Source organism: Ornithorhynchus anatinus, chromosome 12 (assembly GCF_004115215.2).
Source record: "Ornithorhynchus anatinus isolate Pmale09 chromosome 12, mOrnAna1.pri.v4, whole genome shotgun sequence".
Classification (NCBI taxonomy): Eukaryota; Metazoa; Chordata; class Mammalia; order Monotremata; family Ornithorhynchidae; genus Ornithorhynchus; species Ornithorhynchus anatinus.
In genome coordinates, this window is record NC_041739.1 from 29,040,938 (window position 1) to 29,056,083 (window position 15,146).

General features: G+C 47.4%; 2 protein-coding genes across 6 annotated transcripts in view; one reads left to right on the plus strand and one right to left on the minus strand.

The window, feature by feature from the left end:
- Positions 1 to 337: 337 nt before the first annotated feature.
- On the plus strand, positions 338 to 11,088 carry HPGDS (hematopoietic prostaglandin D synthase). Of its 3 annotated transcripts, XM_039913736.1 has the most exons (7): positions 338 to 604; positions 3,868 to 4,009; positions 6,181 to 6,273; positions 6,839 to 6,948; positions 8,404 to 8,448; positions 9,797 to 9,895; positions 10,805 to 11,088. In XM_039913736.1, exons 2-7 carry the CDS (start codon positions 3,877 to 3,879, stop codon positions 10,967 to 10,969), a joined length of 645 nt encoding a protein of 214 aa, XP_039769670.1. In that variant the 5' UTR covers positions 338 to 604; positions 3,868 to 3,876; the 3' UTR covers positions 10,970 to 11,088. The 3 variants fall into 3 exon arrangements, with proteins under 3 accessions (XP_039769670.1, XP_039769672.1, XP_039769671.1); XM_039913738.1 differs by lacking the exon at positions 8,404 to 8,448 and having other exon boundaries at positions 346 to 604; XM_039913737.1 differs by lacking the exon at positions 338 to 604 and having other exon boundaries at positions 3,787 to 4,009.
- A 1,636-nt stretch (positions 11,089 to 12,724) lies between these two features.
- The window catches only part of SMARCAD1 (SWI/SNF-related, matrix-associated actin-dependent regulator of chromatin, subfamily a, containing DEAD/H box 1), a 59,703-nt gene continuing 57,281 nt past the window's right edge, over positions 12,725 to 15,146 (minus strand). For all 3 annotated transcript variants that reach the window (XM_029076713.2, XM_029076712.2, XM_007670178.3), the window contains one exon: positions 12,725 to 14,117. In XM_029076713.2, the coding sequence (XP_028932546.1) occupies positions 14,056 to 14,117 (62 nt within the window). In that variant the 3' untranslated portion in view covers positions 12,725 to 14,055. The remainder of the gene's footprint in view (positions 14,118 to 15,146) is intronic.

Here is a 15,146-nt window from a genome sequence, read left to right on the forward strand (position 1 = left end):
GAAGTAGTGTGGCTTAGTCGATAGAGTACGGTCCTGGGAGTTAGAGGAGCTGGGTTCTAAAGGATTTGTCTGCTGTGTGATCTTGGGCAAATCCCTTTGCTCTTCTGTACCTCAGTTTCCTCATCTGGGAAATGGAGATTCAGACTGTGAGCCCCACATGGTACAGGGACTGTGTCCAACCTGATTAGGTTGTATCTATCCCAGTGCTTAGTCCAATGCTAGGCACGTAGTAAATGCTTAGTACAGTGCCTGGCACGTAGTAAGCGCTTAACAAATACCATTATGATTAATTGTTATTATTATTACTTTCCCTCCTTTATGGGTAAGGAGTGTGTCTGTCAGTTCTACTGTATTCTCCTCAGTACTGTAAGCACTGAATAAATATTACTGATTGAAGTCTGGTAAAGGATCAAAGAACAGGAAGTTTCTGAGAAGCTTGGGCTGCCCTGCATTCTTTATCTGCGGAAACGAACTAAGAGGATAACTTGAAATAGGCTTGTCCTATTGCTTTGCGATCACTGCTTATTGCTTCTAGCCTAGGGAGCTCAGCTTGTGCCAAGCAATCACAGAGGAGACCCGCAAGGATTTCAGAGCATCAGCAAAAGTGAGTGACATTCACAAAAGCGGCGAAATGCTGCTTTCACAATCTACCTCCTTCCCCTCCTTTCTGTCCCATCCTGTCCATGGCACGACGGGGTGGTCTGCTTGGGCGACCACCCCCCACCTCTGCTCCCCCTGGGCTTCCTTTCCGTTGGGTCTCTCCGTCGGTCGCCTCCTCTTCCTTCTCTGAGCATCTCCGAGCTGCAGCAGCTCCAAATTCATCGACTGTTTCAGGGGCATCGCTATTCATGGGGGTTGGTCTCCACAGAACAGATTCCCTTGTATGAAAACCGACAGAACGCAGGGATCTTGGGAGTCACAGAGTCCCTGTTCTGGCCGGACATCAATCGATCAATTGGATTCAACTAGCGCTTACTGTGTGCAGAGCACTGTACTAGGTGCTTGGGAGAGAACAATAGAACAGAGTTGGTAGACACATTCCCTGCCCATAATGAGCCGGGATCCAAGTATATTTCCTTAGTTTTTTACCATGGGTACCAATCAATCAATCACTCAGTCAATCAGTACTTACTGAGCACTGTTCTAAGGATTGAGAAAAGTAGCACTGATTAAAAGACATGAATCCCAACCTCAAGGGGCTCAATCTACAGTGGGAGCTGGACAGACTCAAATAGTTCACAAATAAGAGATAGATCCATAACCACTCCTCAGCTGTAAAATGGGGATTATAATAATAATAATAATGATGGTATTTGTTAAGCGCTTACTATGTGCCGAGCACTGTTCTAAGCGCTGGGATAGACACAGGGGAATCAGGTTGTCCCACGTGGGGCTCACAGTCTTCATCCCCATTTTACAGATGAGGTAACTGAGGCACCGAGAAATTAAGTGACTTGCCCAAAGTCACACAGCTGACAAGTGGCCGAGCCGGTATTCGAACCCATGACCTCTGACTCCAAAGCCCATACTCTTTCCGCTGAGCCACGGTCCCTACCTTCACCTCCCTTCAGCTAAGACCCCTTTTCCACCCCTTTCCCTCTGCTCCTCCCCCTCTCCCTTCCCCTCCCCTCAGCACTGTGCTCGTCCTCTCATTTGTATATATTTTTATTACCCTATTTATTTTGTTAATGAGATGTACATCCCCTAGATTCTATTTATTGCTATTGTTTTTGTCTGTCTGTTTCTCCCGAACAGACTATAAGCCCGTCAATGGGCAGGGATTGTCTCTATCTGTTGCCGAATTGTACATTCCAAGCGCTTAGTACAGTGCTCTGCACATAGTAAGTGTTCAATAAATACTATCGAATGAATGAATGAACTTGGACTGTGAATTCCATGTGGGATAGGGATTGTGCCTGACTTAATTAGCTTTTACCTACTTCGGCTCTTAGTACAGTCAGTCGGCCAGTCAATTGTATTTATTGAGTGTTTACTGTGTGCAAACCAAAAGTTTGGTTAGTTGCAGTCTGGGAGGTTGGAGGTTAAATGGAGAATGTCTGCTGGAGGAGGTGGATTTTGGGGAGGGCTTTGAGGATGAGAGCTGGAGTCTGACAGTTTGAAGGAGGAGGGAGCCTTACACTGTGGAGCTGGGTTGGGGGATGAATAAAGGGAGCAAGTCAGGGCAACACAGAAGGGAGGGGGAGAAGAGGAAAGATGGGATCAGTCAGGGAAGGCCTCTTGGAGGAGATGTGCCTTCAGTGAGGCTTTGAAGTCGGGGGGAGGGTCATTATCCATTGAATATGAGGATGGAAGGCGTTCCAGGCCAGAGGCGGGATGTGGGCGAGAGGTCGTGGGTGAGATAGATGAGATCCAGGTACAGTGAGTAGGTTAGACAGTCAATTGTACTTATTGTGCGCTTACTGTGTGCAGAGCTCTGTACTTGGGAGAGTACAGTATAACAATATAACAGGCACATTCCCTGTCCAAAACAAGCTTCCAGTCTAGAGGGGGAGACAGACATTAATACAAACTAATAAAATTCCATATGGGGCTGGGAATAAAAGGAGCAAGTCAGAGTGATGCAGAAGAGAATGGGAGAAGAGGAAATGAGGGCTTAATCAGGGAAGTCCTTTTGGAGGAGATGTGCCTTTAATAAGGCTTTGATGGGAGGAGAGCAATTGTCGGTCGGATATGAGGAGGGAAGTTGTTCCAGATCAGAAGCAGGATGTGGGTGAGGGGGTCAGTGACGAGTAGATAAGATCGATGTAGAGTGAGAAGGTAAGCATTAGAGGATCAAAGAGTGTGGGCTGGGTTGTAGTCAGAGAGTAGCGAGCGAGCTAGGTGAGGTAGGAGGGGGCAAGGTGCAGTCCTGGAGGCAGGAGCAGCTCGCTCCTGGCTGGCCCCTGGGACTGGTGGTTGGGGCTTCCTGCCAGTCCTTGGTACTGGTGGTCTAGGATTCCCACCCGCCCATGTCCAAATGCCCCCGCCATGCCGGGCCTCCAGCTCCAGATCAGTGTGGGATGGGACAACTCAATGGGAAGTGAGGGGAAACCAGGGACCCGACCTCTGCTAAATCTTTTTTCCAAGGATTTGTGGCTTCCTACTTCCAGACCTCTGGGGGTGGGGCTTCCCCTGGCTTTCCTCCAGGTCAGCCGGCCCTGTGTGGGGGTGGAATTGCTATCTCTTTTTTTTTCTAAATGGTACTTGTTAAGCACTAAGTGCCGGGCACTGTACTAAGTACTGGGGAAGATATAAATCAGGTTGGACACAGTTACTGTCCCACATGGGATTCACAGTCTTAATCCCACAGCAGACAAATGGCTGAGTCTGGATTAGAACCCAGGTCCTCTGACCTCCTTGGCTTGTACCCTACAGGAAACATATCTACCAACTCTGTTAGGTTGTACACTCCAAAGCACTTAGTACAGTGCTCTGCACACAGTAAGTGCTCAATAAATACAACTGATGGATATCAGTGAGGCCACTGTCTCTCTACCTGGCCCATTGGGGTCCATTCTCAGGCAAGGTAGGATGGGGGGTGAGCAAAGCCAATGAGAGGGCTCCCCCGCTGGTCCGTGATGTTGCAGTGCCTTTTGGGAAGCTCATCCTCAATCAGTCAACTAATCAATGACATTTGATTGATGCAGTTCTTGTCCTCACGCCCCGGAATGGGCCTTTGTTAACAAAGCAGGATGTATCCTTCCCAGTTCTTGGAAGTGAGTTCTGGAACAGTTCTGAAGTGGGGCCCGGATTCCATTTTGGACTGGTGGGGGGCAGCAGAGCGAGCCTGCCCACCGACCGTGTGAACCTTCAGCCCCACCCATCAGTGGAACTTGCCATGGAGTAACCCTCACTTTCCTTTCACAGAGTCTTAACATGCCAAACCTCAAGCTGGTCTACTTTAATCTGCGGGGAAGAGCAGAAATAATCCGTTATCTGTTTGCCTACATGGACCTGAAATACGAAGACCGGAGAATAGAGCCTGCGGACTGGCCGGGAATCAAATCACGTATGTAGGAGCCGACCTGGTTTCCCCTAGATTCACATCTAAAAACCAAGGACCAGGGCAGCCAAATTCTGACAGGTGCCTCTGTGATCTAAGGGCCATTCAAGTTCATGAGAGATGACTGCGGAGGAGGCAGGACAGAGGCCAGGTGGGGCATGGATCAGGGCAGATAAATAAAGAGAAGCAGCATAGCCCTGGGGATAGAACACAGGCCTGGGAGTCAGAAGGACCTGGGTTCTAATTCCGGCTCCACCACTTGTCTGCTGTGTGATGTTGGGCAAGTCACTTCACTTCTCTGGGCCTCAGTTACCTCACCTGTAAAATGGGGATTAAGACTCTCAGCTCTATGTGGGACAGGGAGTCCATCTTGCATCTACACCAGCACTTAGAACAGTGCTTTACAGATAGCAAGCAGTTAACTAATACCATGTTATTGTTATTATTAAGTAAACAGCAAAGTAGGGCACCTTCTCTGTTTATCTGGGTGGATGGCCAGGAAAATCCTGTTTATGAAAAACATGGTACACTTGAGTTCCGGGTTAGGAATCTAAATCTCCTCCAACGGAGCCTCCCATCAGCAACGATGAATGAACCTTCACCCGGAGTCATCGGGGCCAAGAATTTGCCTCATGGAATCAATTACAGTGCTAGTGGTTTGGGCAGTGTCACTCACACTTTCCTGTTCACTGGGGCACTGAGTGCAGCAAGCAAGTAGGCCAGCAGAGGTGCAGCACACTGCAAGGTGCGCATGCAGTCTTTGCCCGTGATTTTTTTTTTAATGGTATTTGTTAAGGCTTACTATGTGCCAGGCACTGTACTAAGTGTTGGGGTAGACACAAACTAATCAAATTGGATATAGTCATGTCCCATTACTCCCCACTTTACAGTTGAGGCAGCTGAGGCCCAGAGAAGTGAAGTGACTTGCCCAAGGTCACACAGCAGAAAATAATAATGTTGGTATTTGTTAAGCGCTTACTGTGTGCAGAGCACTGTTCTAAGCGCTGGGGTAGATACAGGATAATCAGATTGCCCCACATGAGGATCACAGTCTTAATCCCCATTTTACAGATGAGGGAACTGAGGCACAGAGAAGTAAAGCGATTTGCCCACAGTCACACAACTGACAAGTGGCAGAGCCAGGATTCGAACCCATGACCTCTGACTCCAAAGCCCGGGCTCTTTCCACTGAGCCATGCTGCAGGGCCAGGACTAGAGTCCAGGTCCTACCGACTCCTAGGCTTCTGGTCTTTCCACTAGGCCACGCTGCTGTTAATCAGTAACAGCAGAACCCAGACCAGAACCCAGGTCCCCTGATTCACAGAGTAGCCTTTTTATACTACTGGACCAACAGCAGGGCTAAACTCCCCTCTAAGACCTCTTTGAGGCTGAGCATTTTCCTCTCTGACAACGTTAGCATTCTGGAATCAGCGACTTTCCCGGGATCCGGCCTCTAGCTCACCCGAAAGAAGTCTTAAGGCCAGATCCCACCCTCTGAACAAAATCAAGTCAGAAAACAGATCCTAAAAGAGTTCCCTGGTGTCCAACTACAACCAGGAACTCTGACAGGTTTTTGCCTGATTTGAATTTAAATAACAAATAAGCCCTCGGAACTGGTATTAACAAATTACTAGTCGAGTCTCTTGTCAAGTTGGACTGGGCTCTACACACAGTCCCGCTTTCTCCTGTGCAATCATCACAGGACTGCCTTGAATCAGGGTAACATCTTTGTTTTTTTCAGTGATCTCATTTTATCCAGGTCACATCCCTATGAGTTAGGGAGAGACACGTATGGTGAGTCCCATTTTACAGCTGAGAAAACTGAAACTCAGAGAGGTTAAATGATTGGCCTGAGGCCACAAAGCAACCAGAGGCAGACACAAAAAAAGCCCCGAACTAGAACCCAGGCTTCTTGACCTTCTTCGGGTCTTTTCGATATAATTAGCTCCATTTTGCAAATGAGGAAACTGAAGCCCAGCGAGAATAAGTGATTTTCCTCAAGTTCCCCAGCAGTCAGTGGCAGTACTGGGACTAGAACCCAGATCTCCCGACTCTCAGACCCTTGTTCTTCCACTAGACTATGTGGTGTCCCGTGAAAAGCTTCCAAAGCTTTTTTGAAAATTGCCATATCATCCCTTCTCTTTGTTCTGAGGTTTCTTTGCTTCATTTCTTTACAGTGCTTCCATTTGGGAAAATTCCCATTCTGGAAGTTGATGGAGTGACCCTTCACCAGAGCCTGGCTATAGCGCGGTACTTTGCCAGAGAAGCAGGTATGGGGCAGATCGAGATGGGGCTGGTGGCACACTCTCCCCCGGAGTCTGGGGGCTCTGTGAGCCAACCAGGGCTCCGCCAGAAAAGACCAGTTAGTCCTGGGCAGGATTTTTAGAACGGAGTCTGGCAGCTCCAGAGCAGTGACCTGGGAGTTTCCCCATCCTGTTTTTCCATCCCCAAAGGAAACTGCAGGGATGACACAAGGGAGACCGCCGGTGGAGGATGATACCGACCTGAGGGCTGGGGGTCCTGGGGGAGCCGAAAAGAGGCCAGGAGGACAGAAAAGGAGGGAGGTTCTGTTAGGAGGTGAGGCCGTAGGAGGAGCCCAGAGAAACAGGGACGGGCGGCCATCTCAATCAGGACAGACAGATTTGGTCAGTTGGGCAGTGTCCTGGGCGGGTGGAGCAGGGGGCCCAATAGGGAGCAGCGAAGACCAGTGAAGGGCAACAGGAGTCAACAGAACAGGATGCAAGTCTGCAGGGGTGGAGGGTTCACTTCCTGGCAAGGAGGCAAGATCACAGAGCATTGTGTTCTGCTGCTCTGAGAAGCCCCATTGACCCACAGGCTTGGCCGGGAAGTCAGAGCTGGAGCAGTGTCAAGTTGACGCCGTCGTGGACACCCTGGATGACTTCATGGCGGCTTTTCCCTGGGACGAGAAAATTCAAGATGTGAAAGTAAGGAGATGGGTGATATAGTCATGGCGAAGGCGGAGGGCTTCAGGGGCTTCAGGGAGGATTCCCCTCAGCACCACGGCTGGGCCCGATGCCCCGGGCTGGAAATGAGGGGTTCTGGGGCTTTGCACACGCTCACAGACTCACACGCTCTTGTCCCTGCCCATCACTGCTGCCAGTCTTAATAATAATAATAATAACTGTGGTATTTGTTAAGCGCTTACTACGTGCCAGGCACCATACTAAACACTGGGGTGGGTACAAGCCATTTGCGTTGGACACAGTCCCTGTCCCACGTGGGGCTCATAGTCTCAATCCCCATTTTATAGATGAGGTAACTGAGGCTCAGGGAAGTGAAGTGACTTGACAAATGGCAGAGCCGGAATTAGAACCCAAGACCTTCTGACTCTGAGGCCCGCACTTTGTCCACTGCAGTCGTGTTTGAATGAATGAGTCGGTAGGCGGGGGTGTATCGCCCTACAGGTTGCCAGGCAATTGCTTTGGAAACTGCTGTGGTCTTTGCTGAGCCGGCTGTTTTACAGGATTCCTCTGGGCCTGTCCGTCTCGCAGAGCGCTCTAGGTTGTTCCTCGGTCAGAAACCGTCACCACTGATGGCACAGCTCCACTAGGCACACTCTCCTCGCAGGATCGCTACCGGGACTCTTCCCACCTGTTAACCAGAAAAACGCACAGCCCCCTCCGGAAAACCCTAAGGCAGTTTCTCTTCATAAACATAAGCAAATCTAACTTTCAAAGACAGAATCGTGACGTCAACTCAAGGTTGTGCTCAAAGCAGAGGGGTTGGGGAAAGGGGGGTGCCTCAGAGTTCAGTTTCTGGCCAGGCAGGGTTTCTCCCCCCCCCCGCCCACCAAGTCTCCCAGGGCTAAAAATAGTCCGGGCCCATGGGCTTGGAAGTCAGAAGTCATGGGTTCAAATCCCGGCTCTGCCACTTGGCAGCTGTGTGACTGTGGGCAAGTCACTTAACTTCTCTGGGCCTCAGTTACCTCATCTGTAAAAAGGGGAAGAAGACTGTGAGCCTCACGTGGCACAATCTGATTACCCTGTATCTCCCCCAGCACTTAGAACAGTGCTTTGCACATAGTAAGCGCTTAACAAATACCAACATTATTTTTATTATTATTATCAGGACTTGAATCCAGGTTTCCTGATTCTCAGAGCTCTATTCAGCGTGGCTCAGTGGAAAGAGTCCGCACTTCTGAGTCAGAGGTCATGGGTTCTAATCCTGCCTCCGCCACTTGCCAGCTCTGTGACTTTGGGCAAGTCACTTTACTTCTCTGTGCCTCAGTTACCTCATCTGTAAAATGGGGACTAAGACTGTGAGTCCCACTGGGACAACTTGATCACTTTGTATTCCCCACCCCCAGTGGTTAGAACAATGCTTTGTACATAGAAATCACTTAATAAATACCATTATTAATTAATTATTCTTTCCAACAGCTGAGGTCAACTGTTCAGGAATGCAGGACGTCCTCCTTAAGCAAGGTAGTTAGTGTCTTTCAACAGTGGGTCATATGCTGCTCCCTTGTGGCTCAGTCAGATCTTACTTGAGCACACAAGCCGTGTTGATTAAGTCTGTAGAACTATTAATGTAAGCACGGTGGATCAAAACAAAAAAAAAGACTCCACACACAACTCCTAACTCAAGACACTTAGACCAAAGTTGATGGTCAGATTTCTAGTGTGCTCTCTCGAGCGCTTAGTACAATGCTGTGCACACGGTAAGGGCTCAATAAATATAACCGACTGATTGATTTTGAGTTTCCTGAAAGGACAGTGGACTCATAGGTGGTTGTAAAATTCAAATATATGGAGATAGAAACATCTTAAGATCAGAATAATTCAAGAGACCCAGAGACTTTTAAGCAAATTTCTAGAGAACTCCTTAGATCCAGATAATCTTATGGGATCCAGAAATGGAATTCTTTCTACATCTACATAAAGGTGCCTAACACTTTCATCAAATGAAATTGACTTCATCAAATGAGTACAGTCAAGAGCAAGGGTTTACTCCACCACACAACGAGGGAATGAGTTGGGTCCACGGTTAACATAGGAGATTATTTTAGGGGGTGCAGCCGCAGGCTAGAGTTCCTGAACTACCCCAAAATCAATCCATGTGTGCCGAGCCTTGAACTAAGCACTTAGTACAGACATCATAGCCACTGGACACTCTTTTGCAGGCAGGGCTGATCAATCAAGCAACCAATCATATTTATTGAGCTACTTACTGTGTGCAGAGCCCTGTATTAAGTACTTGGAGTATAATGTAACAGAATTGGAAAATGTGATCCCAGCCCACAAGGAATTTACAGTCTAAAGGAGGATACAGGCATTAATGCAAATAAATTATAGGTATGTACATAAGTTAGGGGCTGAGGGAGTGTGAATGAAGGGTACGGATCCAAGTGTATGGGTGACACAGAAGGGAGAGGAAGTAGAGGAAATGAGGGCTTAGTCAGGAAAAGCCTCTTGGAGATGTGATTTTAATAAGGCTTGAAGGTGGGGAGAGTGATGATCTATCAGATACAAAGGGGGAGGGAGTTGCAGGACAAGAGTAAGGGGCCCATCTTTGTAAGTGGCTAATGTCCATTTTCCTGGCCAAAAACACCTTCCCAAATTTCCCACCAAAAGTGGGTCAGGGCCTGGGGCTGTTCCGATTCTACTGTGACAGGACGAACGAGTACCAAAATGAACTCACCGATGGTGGTCTGGAGATGCTTTAAGACTTCCTGACAACCAAGCCTTTCTACCCCTGTCCGTAGAATTGATGGAAGCGGGTCCAGGCTCCTCTGCGTCTCCCAGCCAGGGCCATGGGCTCTTTCTCTTCCAGGAGCAGGCATTCAGCAAGCTGCTCGCCGATGGGGCTCCGACGTTGCTGCGGAACCTGGAGACGTACCTGGCGGAGAGCGAATGGCTGGTCGGTCAATCGGTCAGTGCACTGGCTCAGGAATGGTGGGGGTGCAGACGAGAGGGCCAAGGAGGGGGGGGTTCTGGGCATCTTTAGTGCCAGGGTTTCCACCGGTTAAGCTGCGGGCAGGGGAACCAGTCGAGCTCTGGTCTGCCAGCTGTGTGCGGATTGAAGTCCAAGCAGGGATGGCATCTGTGGGCAGGGGGCGAGGATGAGGGAGTCTCTGCTCCAATTCGATGACAGTCTGACCCTGTCTGCTCACGCAACCTGATTACATTCTACCAAAGCACATGCAAAGGGAAATGGAAGACTCTTTAAGAGTTGAGCTTTACTCTTTTCTTATGGCATGTGTTAAGTGCTTACTATGTGCCAGGCACTGTTCTAAGCATTTTGGTAGATACGAGACAACCAGATTGGACACAGTCCATGTTCAGACCTGGGTTCTAATCCCGGTTCCACCATCTGCCTGTGTGACCTCGGGCAAACCACTTAACTTCTCTGTGCCTCAGTTACCTTATCTTTAAAATGGGGATTAAGACTGAGAGCCCCACGTGGGACAACCTGATTATCTTGTATCTACGCCAGCGCTTAGAGCAGTGCTTGGCACATAGTAGGCTCTTAACAAATACCATAATTATTATTCCACATGGGGCTCACAGTCTGATTCCTCATTTTACAGATGAGGGAATTGAGGCTCACGTAAATTAAATGACTGGCCCAATGTCACACAGCAGACAAGTAGCAGAGCCGGAATTAGAACCCATGTCCTTCTGCCTTCCAGGCCCATGCTCTTTTCCTAGGCCACACTACTGTATTCTCATTTAAGACAGGGATTCGACCAAGCTGCACATACAGTTTGATGAGGTTTGCCAACAAATCTATTAGAAAAGGTGCCTCCATTAAATAGAGGCGTTTTTGTTTTTCAACCAGGTAACCTGGGCTGATTTCTACTGGGACATCTGCAGTACGACACTTCTGGCCTTAAAACCCACGTTGTTAGACAACTTCCCCACGCTTGTGGCCCTGAGAGGCCGAGTGCAAACCATCCCCGCCATCGCGGCCTGGATCAGCCGGCGGCCAGAGACGAGGCTATAGATGGACGTTCTGTCTGTGAACATTCTCTCTCCCCCAAACCCCACCACGTCAGGTTTTTATTCTCCTTCCTTAAGGCATGTAAATAGGACTTTTTAAAAAATGGCATTTTTTAACACTTACTATCTCTCTAACCCTGTTCTAAGCGGTGGGGTAGATACAAGTTAATCAGTCCTTGTCCCACATAATAATGTATTTGTTTTTTGTTAAGCGCTTACTATGAGCAGAACACTGTTCTAAGCACTGGGGTAGATACAGAGGAATCAGGTTGTCCCACATGGGGCTCACAGTCTTAATCCCCATTTTACAGTTGTGGTAACTGAGGCACGGAGAAGTTAAGTGACTTGCCCACAGTCACACAGCTGACAAGTGACAGAGCCGGGATTCCAACCGATGACCTCTGACTCCAAAGCCCGTGCTCTTTCCACTGAGCCACGCTGCTTCCCCATGGGGTACCCCGTCTAAGCAGGAGGGGGAAGATATATTGAATCCCCATTTTACAATTGAGGAAACTGAGACCCAAAGAAGTTAAGTGACTTGCTCAAGGTCACATGGCAGACAAGTGGCAGAGGTGGGAGTTAGAAGCCAGAATCTCCTTCAGTCAATTGTATTTACTGAGTTCTTACTCTGTGCAGAACACTGTACTAAGTGCTTGGGAGAATACAACTGACATAATCCTTGCCCATAACTCCAGTTTCCCTTTCTGAAAACCTTCTACACGTACCTCCCTATAAATATCTCCATGTTACTGATACTTAGTGATATCAGTGCTTTGCACAGAGCAAGGATTCAATGAATACTATTGATTGGTACTTACCTTTAGCAGCAGAATTCGGAGACCAACATGTGGGGCAAACCATCAGACTTCACGGGTTGTATCTGCAGAGAAGTGTACTAATTAGTGATTTAACCCTTCAGAGGCCTACCCAAATAAACACAGCAGCATGATTTAGGGAATTTATATTGCCTTCTGCTGGTTTTGATGTTAAGGGCTGAAACAGAACACACTAAAGAGATCCCCACCTTTCCCTTCTCTAACAACCTGCTGACCTTTCAAATGTCACATTCAGACTGTGGAAAATCTGGCCTGTTTCATCTTCCCAATGTTTCTTGGATTGGCCCCTTCATCTCCACAGTAGGGCTGACCAGACTGACTAAATTTCCCACCAATCTCCTCTTCGACCTACCCCACCCAGCTCGGAAGACTGTTCAAACTCTTTCTCCTCACTCCTACAAACCACACCAATTTCCCGCTACAGGAAACACTAACACTTAACGTGCTCTCTTTTCCAAACCGCCAGCCCGGCCGCAGGCTCCTGTCCCTAGCTTTCGGGGACTGTGCTGCCTCTGACCTCTTGCTCATGCCCTCCCCCAGCCTGGCACCCTCTCACTCCTCAAATCTTCCGGACCACCAGCTCTCCCCTTCTTCAAAGCGGTCCTGAAACCCACCTCCTGCAGGAGGTGCTTCCCATATTTGACTCTTCACCTATCCATCTTTCCATTGACTTGCTAGACCAGTTGTATCCTTCTTTCCTTGTCCTCCCAACCACAAATAATTTTGTGCTTGCCTCTGCTGTCCTTGAGGGCAGCGATTTTATGCCTTTTACCTCTCCTTTATTTTACCGAATTCTTAGCCCAGGTTCTGCACACATTAATAAACACCTGCCCCCTCCTCTCAAATTTACTGTGCTCTATTTCAATAGATGAAGAAAGGGTATTTTACCATCTACTGACAGTCTACACCTTGCAGACAGTAACTTCCCATTTATAAATAAAGTTTATTTATAATATGTACAGAATAAAAATAAAAATACAGAAAGCTCACGTTATACAAAGAAATAGATGTACAATAAAAACAGCAGTTTGACTAACAGTAGGCAAATTTTTTTTAAAAAAAAAGATTTCCGAGATTAGCTACCGAACAACTTTAATTTCCCAATTTTTTCATCATGGCCCCTGGCAGCCTGAGCTGAGGCTGACCGGTGGCTTTCTCACCAGGAGTTGCATCGTCCCCAGATCTGGAAGAGGTAAATTTTACCCGACAACGCATTGAGGGGAGACCACAGCCCTTCAGGCTAGGATTTGTGTTGAGCACGTGGATTTCCTTTGCAGCACAAAGGTGCTCTGGTATTTCCCCTCAGCGGGAAGTAGCTTTCCAGGAGTCTGCACTGGCTGAATGTTTCAGCAGTGTGCCGTTGGTGCACGGAGATATGGCAGAATGAATGGTCACTTAGGGAGCAAGATCTGCTTCCAACTAGCGTCTGGATCAGCGGAAGGCTGAGCTGAGAACCCAAGAAACACACCCTAAAGTAAGCTGACTTGGCTGTACAACTAGAGAGAGCGATAAAGACAAACAAGGTTCATGGAGCAGGAAGGGGTTTTTTTTTTTTGCTTTTTTTTTTTTTTAAATACAGAAGTGGGCGAACATCTCACGGTTTTCCACACACAGTAGCTCTTCTTGGGAAAGTGCTTGTGAGGGAGCAAGGGGAAGAGAATCTTCTCATCAGAGATTTCTGGCCCCACTCTTACGGATAACAGTTCACACCTGTTTCATTGAATAGCCATCAAACTAAAGCTACGCAATCTATACAATTTTATTCTTTGTCTACGGTAATACAAAAACAGTACTTTGAACAAGTTAAGACAAGCAACAACAAGACATGAGCATTGTCAAATAAGGCACATGTAAAAATCTACACACATTATCCAGTGAAAGACAGAATTTTATATATATATGTATATATATATATATATTTGGAGGTAGAAATATTACAAAAATACTGACATATCTAAAGCATTTAGCAGATCTGTTACAAACAATCACCACCTAATCTCCATTTGGAAAACTTCTGTAAAATAGGTTATTCAACATCATAAGTACTACATTTTTGTGGCGTTGATAGATTTTCAGTTTCAGGGATCTGGAGAATTCCGTTAGTGGCAAAAAACTTCAATACCATGAGAAATACAGTATGGAAATTACAAAAAGTTATAAATGTTCATAAAACCCATGACCATCATAATGTAAAAGTTCCGGAGTGCACCACATTGATGTTTTCTTCTCGGGGGGGACTGGCATCCCCTTGAATTTAGAGCCCTAATGACGTTTTTAGTAAAGTGGCTATATCTGCGGGCATGGTTCCTTCATCTCCTGCAGGGCGAAAACAAAGATTTGGCATTATTAAAAGCTGAAAGAGTCTGCCTTCAATTCTTCCAGCTTGGCTTGCAAAAGCCCTCTTTGGGGGTAGTTCCCAAAGATTTCCCCAAATCTTAACTACCCTAAGGCCCATGATTCCTTCACTACTTCCTCTTTTCAACTCTCCTTCCTTATTGAAAAACGGTATTTGGTAAGTGCTTCGTACATGCCGGACACTGTATTAAGTGCTGGGGTAGATACAAGATCATAAGGTTGGACACGGTCCATGTCCCACATCGGGCTCACAGTCTTAACCCCCGTTTTACAGATGAGGGAACTGAGGCCCAGAAGTGATGTGACTTGCCCAAGGTGACACAGCAGACATGTGGCGGAGGTGGGATTAGAACCCAGGTCCTTCTGACTCCCAGGGCCGGGCTCTATCCACTAGGCCAGGCTGCTTCTCTGAGAGAAACTGCCTGATGACATTCTGCTACCTGATGGCAACTTTTCAAATTAGGTGTGCGATGACGGCTGACAGGCAGATGGTTAGTCCAGAGGCAAGTGGTTTAATTAGGGATTTTTTTTTAACCTTGCTAGAGATGAAAGTTTAATTTGTTCCTTCCTGCCTTTTTTTTCCCCCCAAACTTAAGAAAAATTCGTTCTTTGCTAGAATACAGTGTTTGCTTGCTGTTTCTTAACAGCTTCAATATACGGACAAAGAGGAATACCATATGGAGAGAACAGATAGAAACCACAAACACACCCACCCACACTTAGGATACTATTTATTTTCCAAGAGGAAAATTAACAACATTAGGAGCTTATAGTCGACGCAAAGCCTATAAGGGAGTTACCCATTTAGGAGGGAGGGTAAGACAGTACCTCCCTCAGTCTACAGAGATGGGTGTTAACATCATTTTTTACTGAATCCAGGTGAATAGCTAAAGGGAGATTTGGTGTTATTGTGAGGAGATTATCTGGGAGGCCACATTATGCCCTGAGTCTACCACCGGCCCTTTGAAATAAAAGCTCAATACAGGGAAA

Excerpts from the sequence above, each read along its gene's own strand:
- HPGDS (XM_039913736.1), top strand. The coding sequence starts at position 3,877 with ATGCCAAACCTCAAGCTGGTCTACTTTAATCTGCGGGGAAGAGCAGAA. Across the intron at positions 4,010-6,180 it reads CTGGCCGGGAATCAAATCAC|TGCTTCCATTTGGGAAAATT; the intron begins GTATGTAGGAGC and ends ATTTCTTTACAG. Across the intron at positions 9,896-10,804 it reads AATGGCTGGTCGGTCAATCG|GTAACCTGGGCTGATTTCTA; the intron begins GTCAGTGCACTG and ends TTTTTCAACCAG.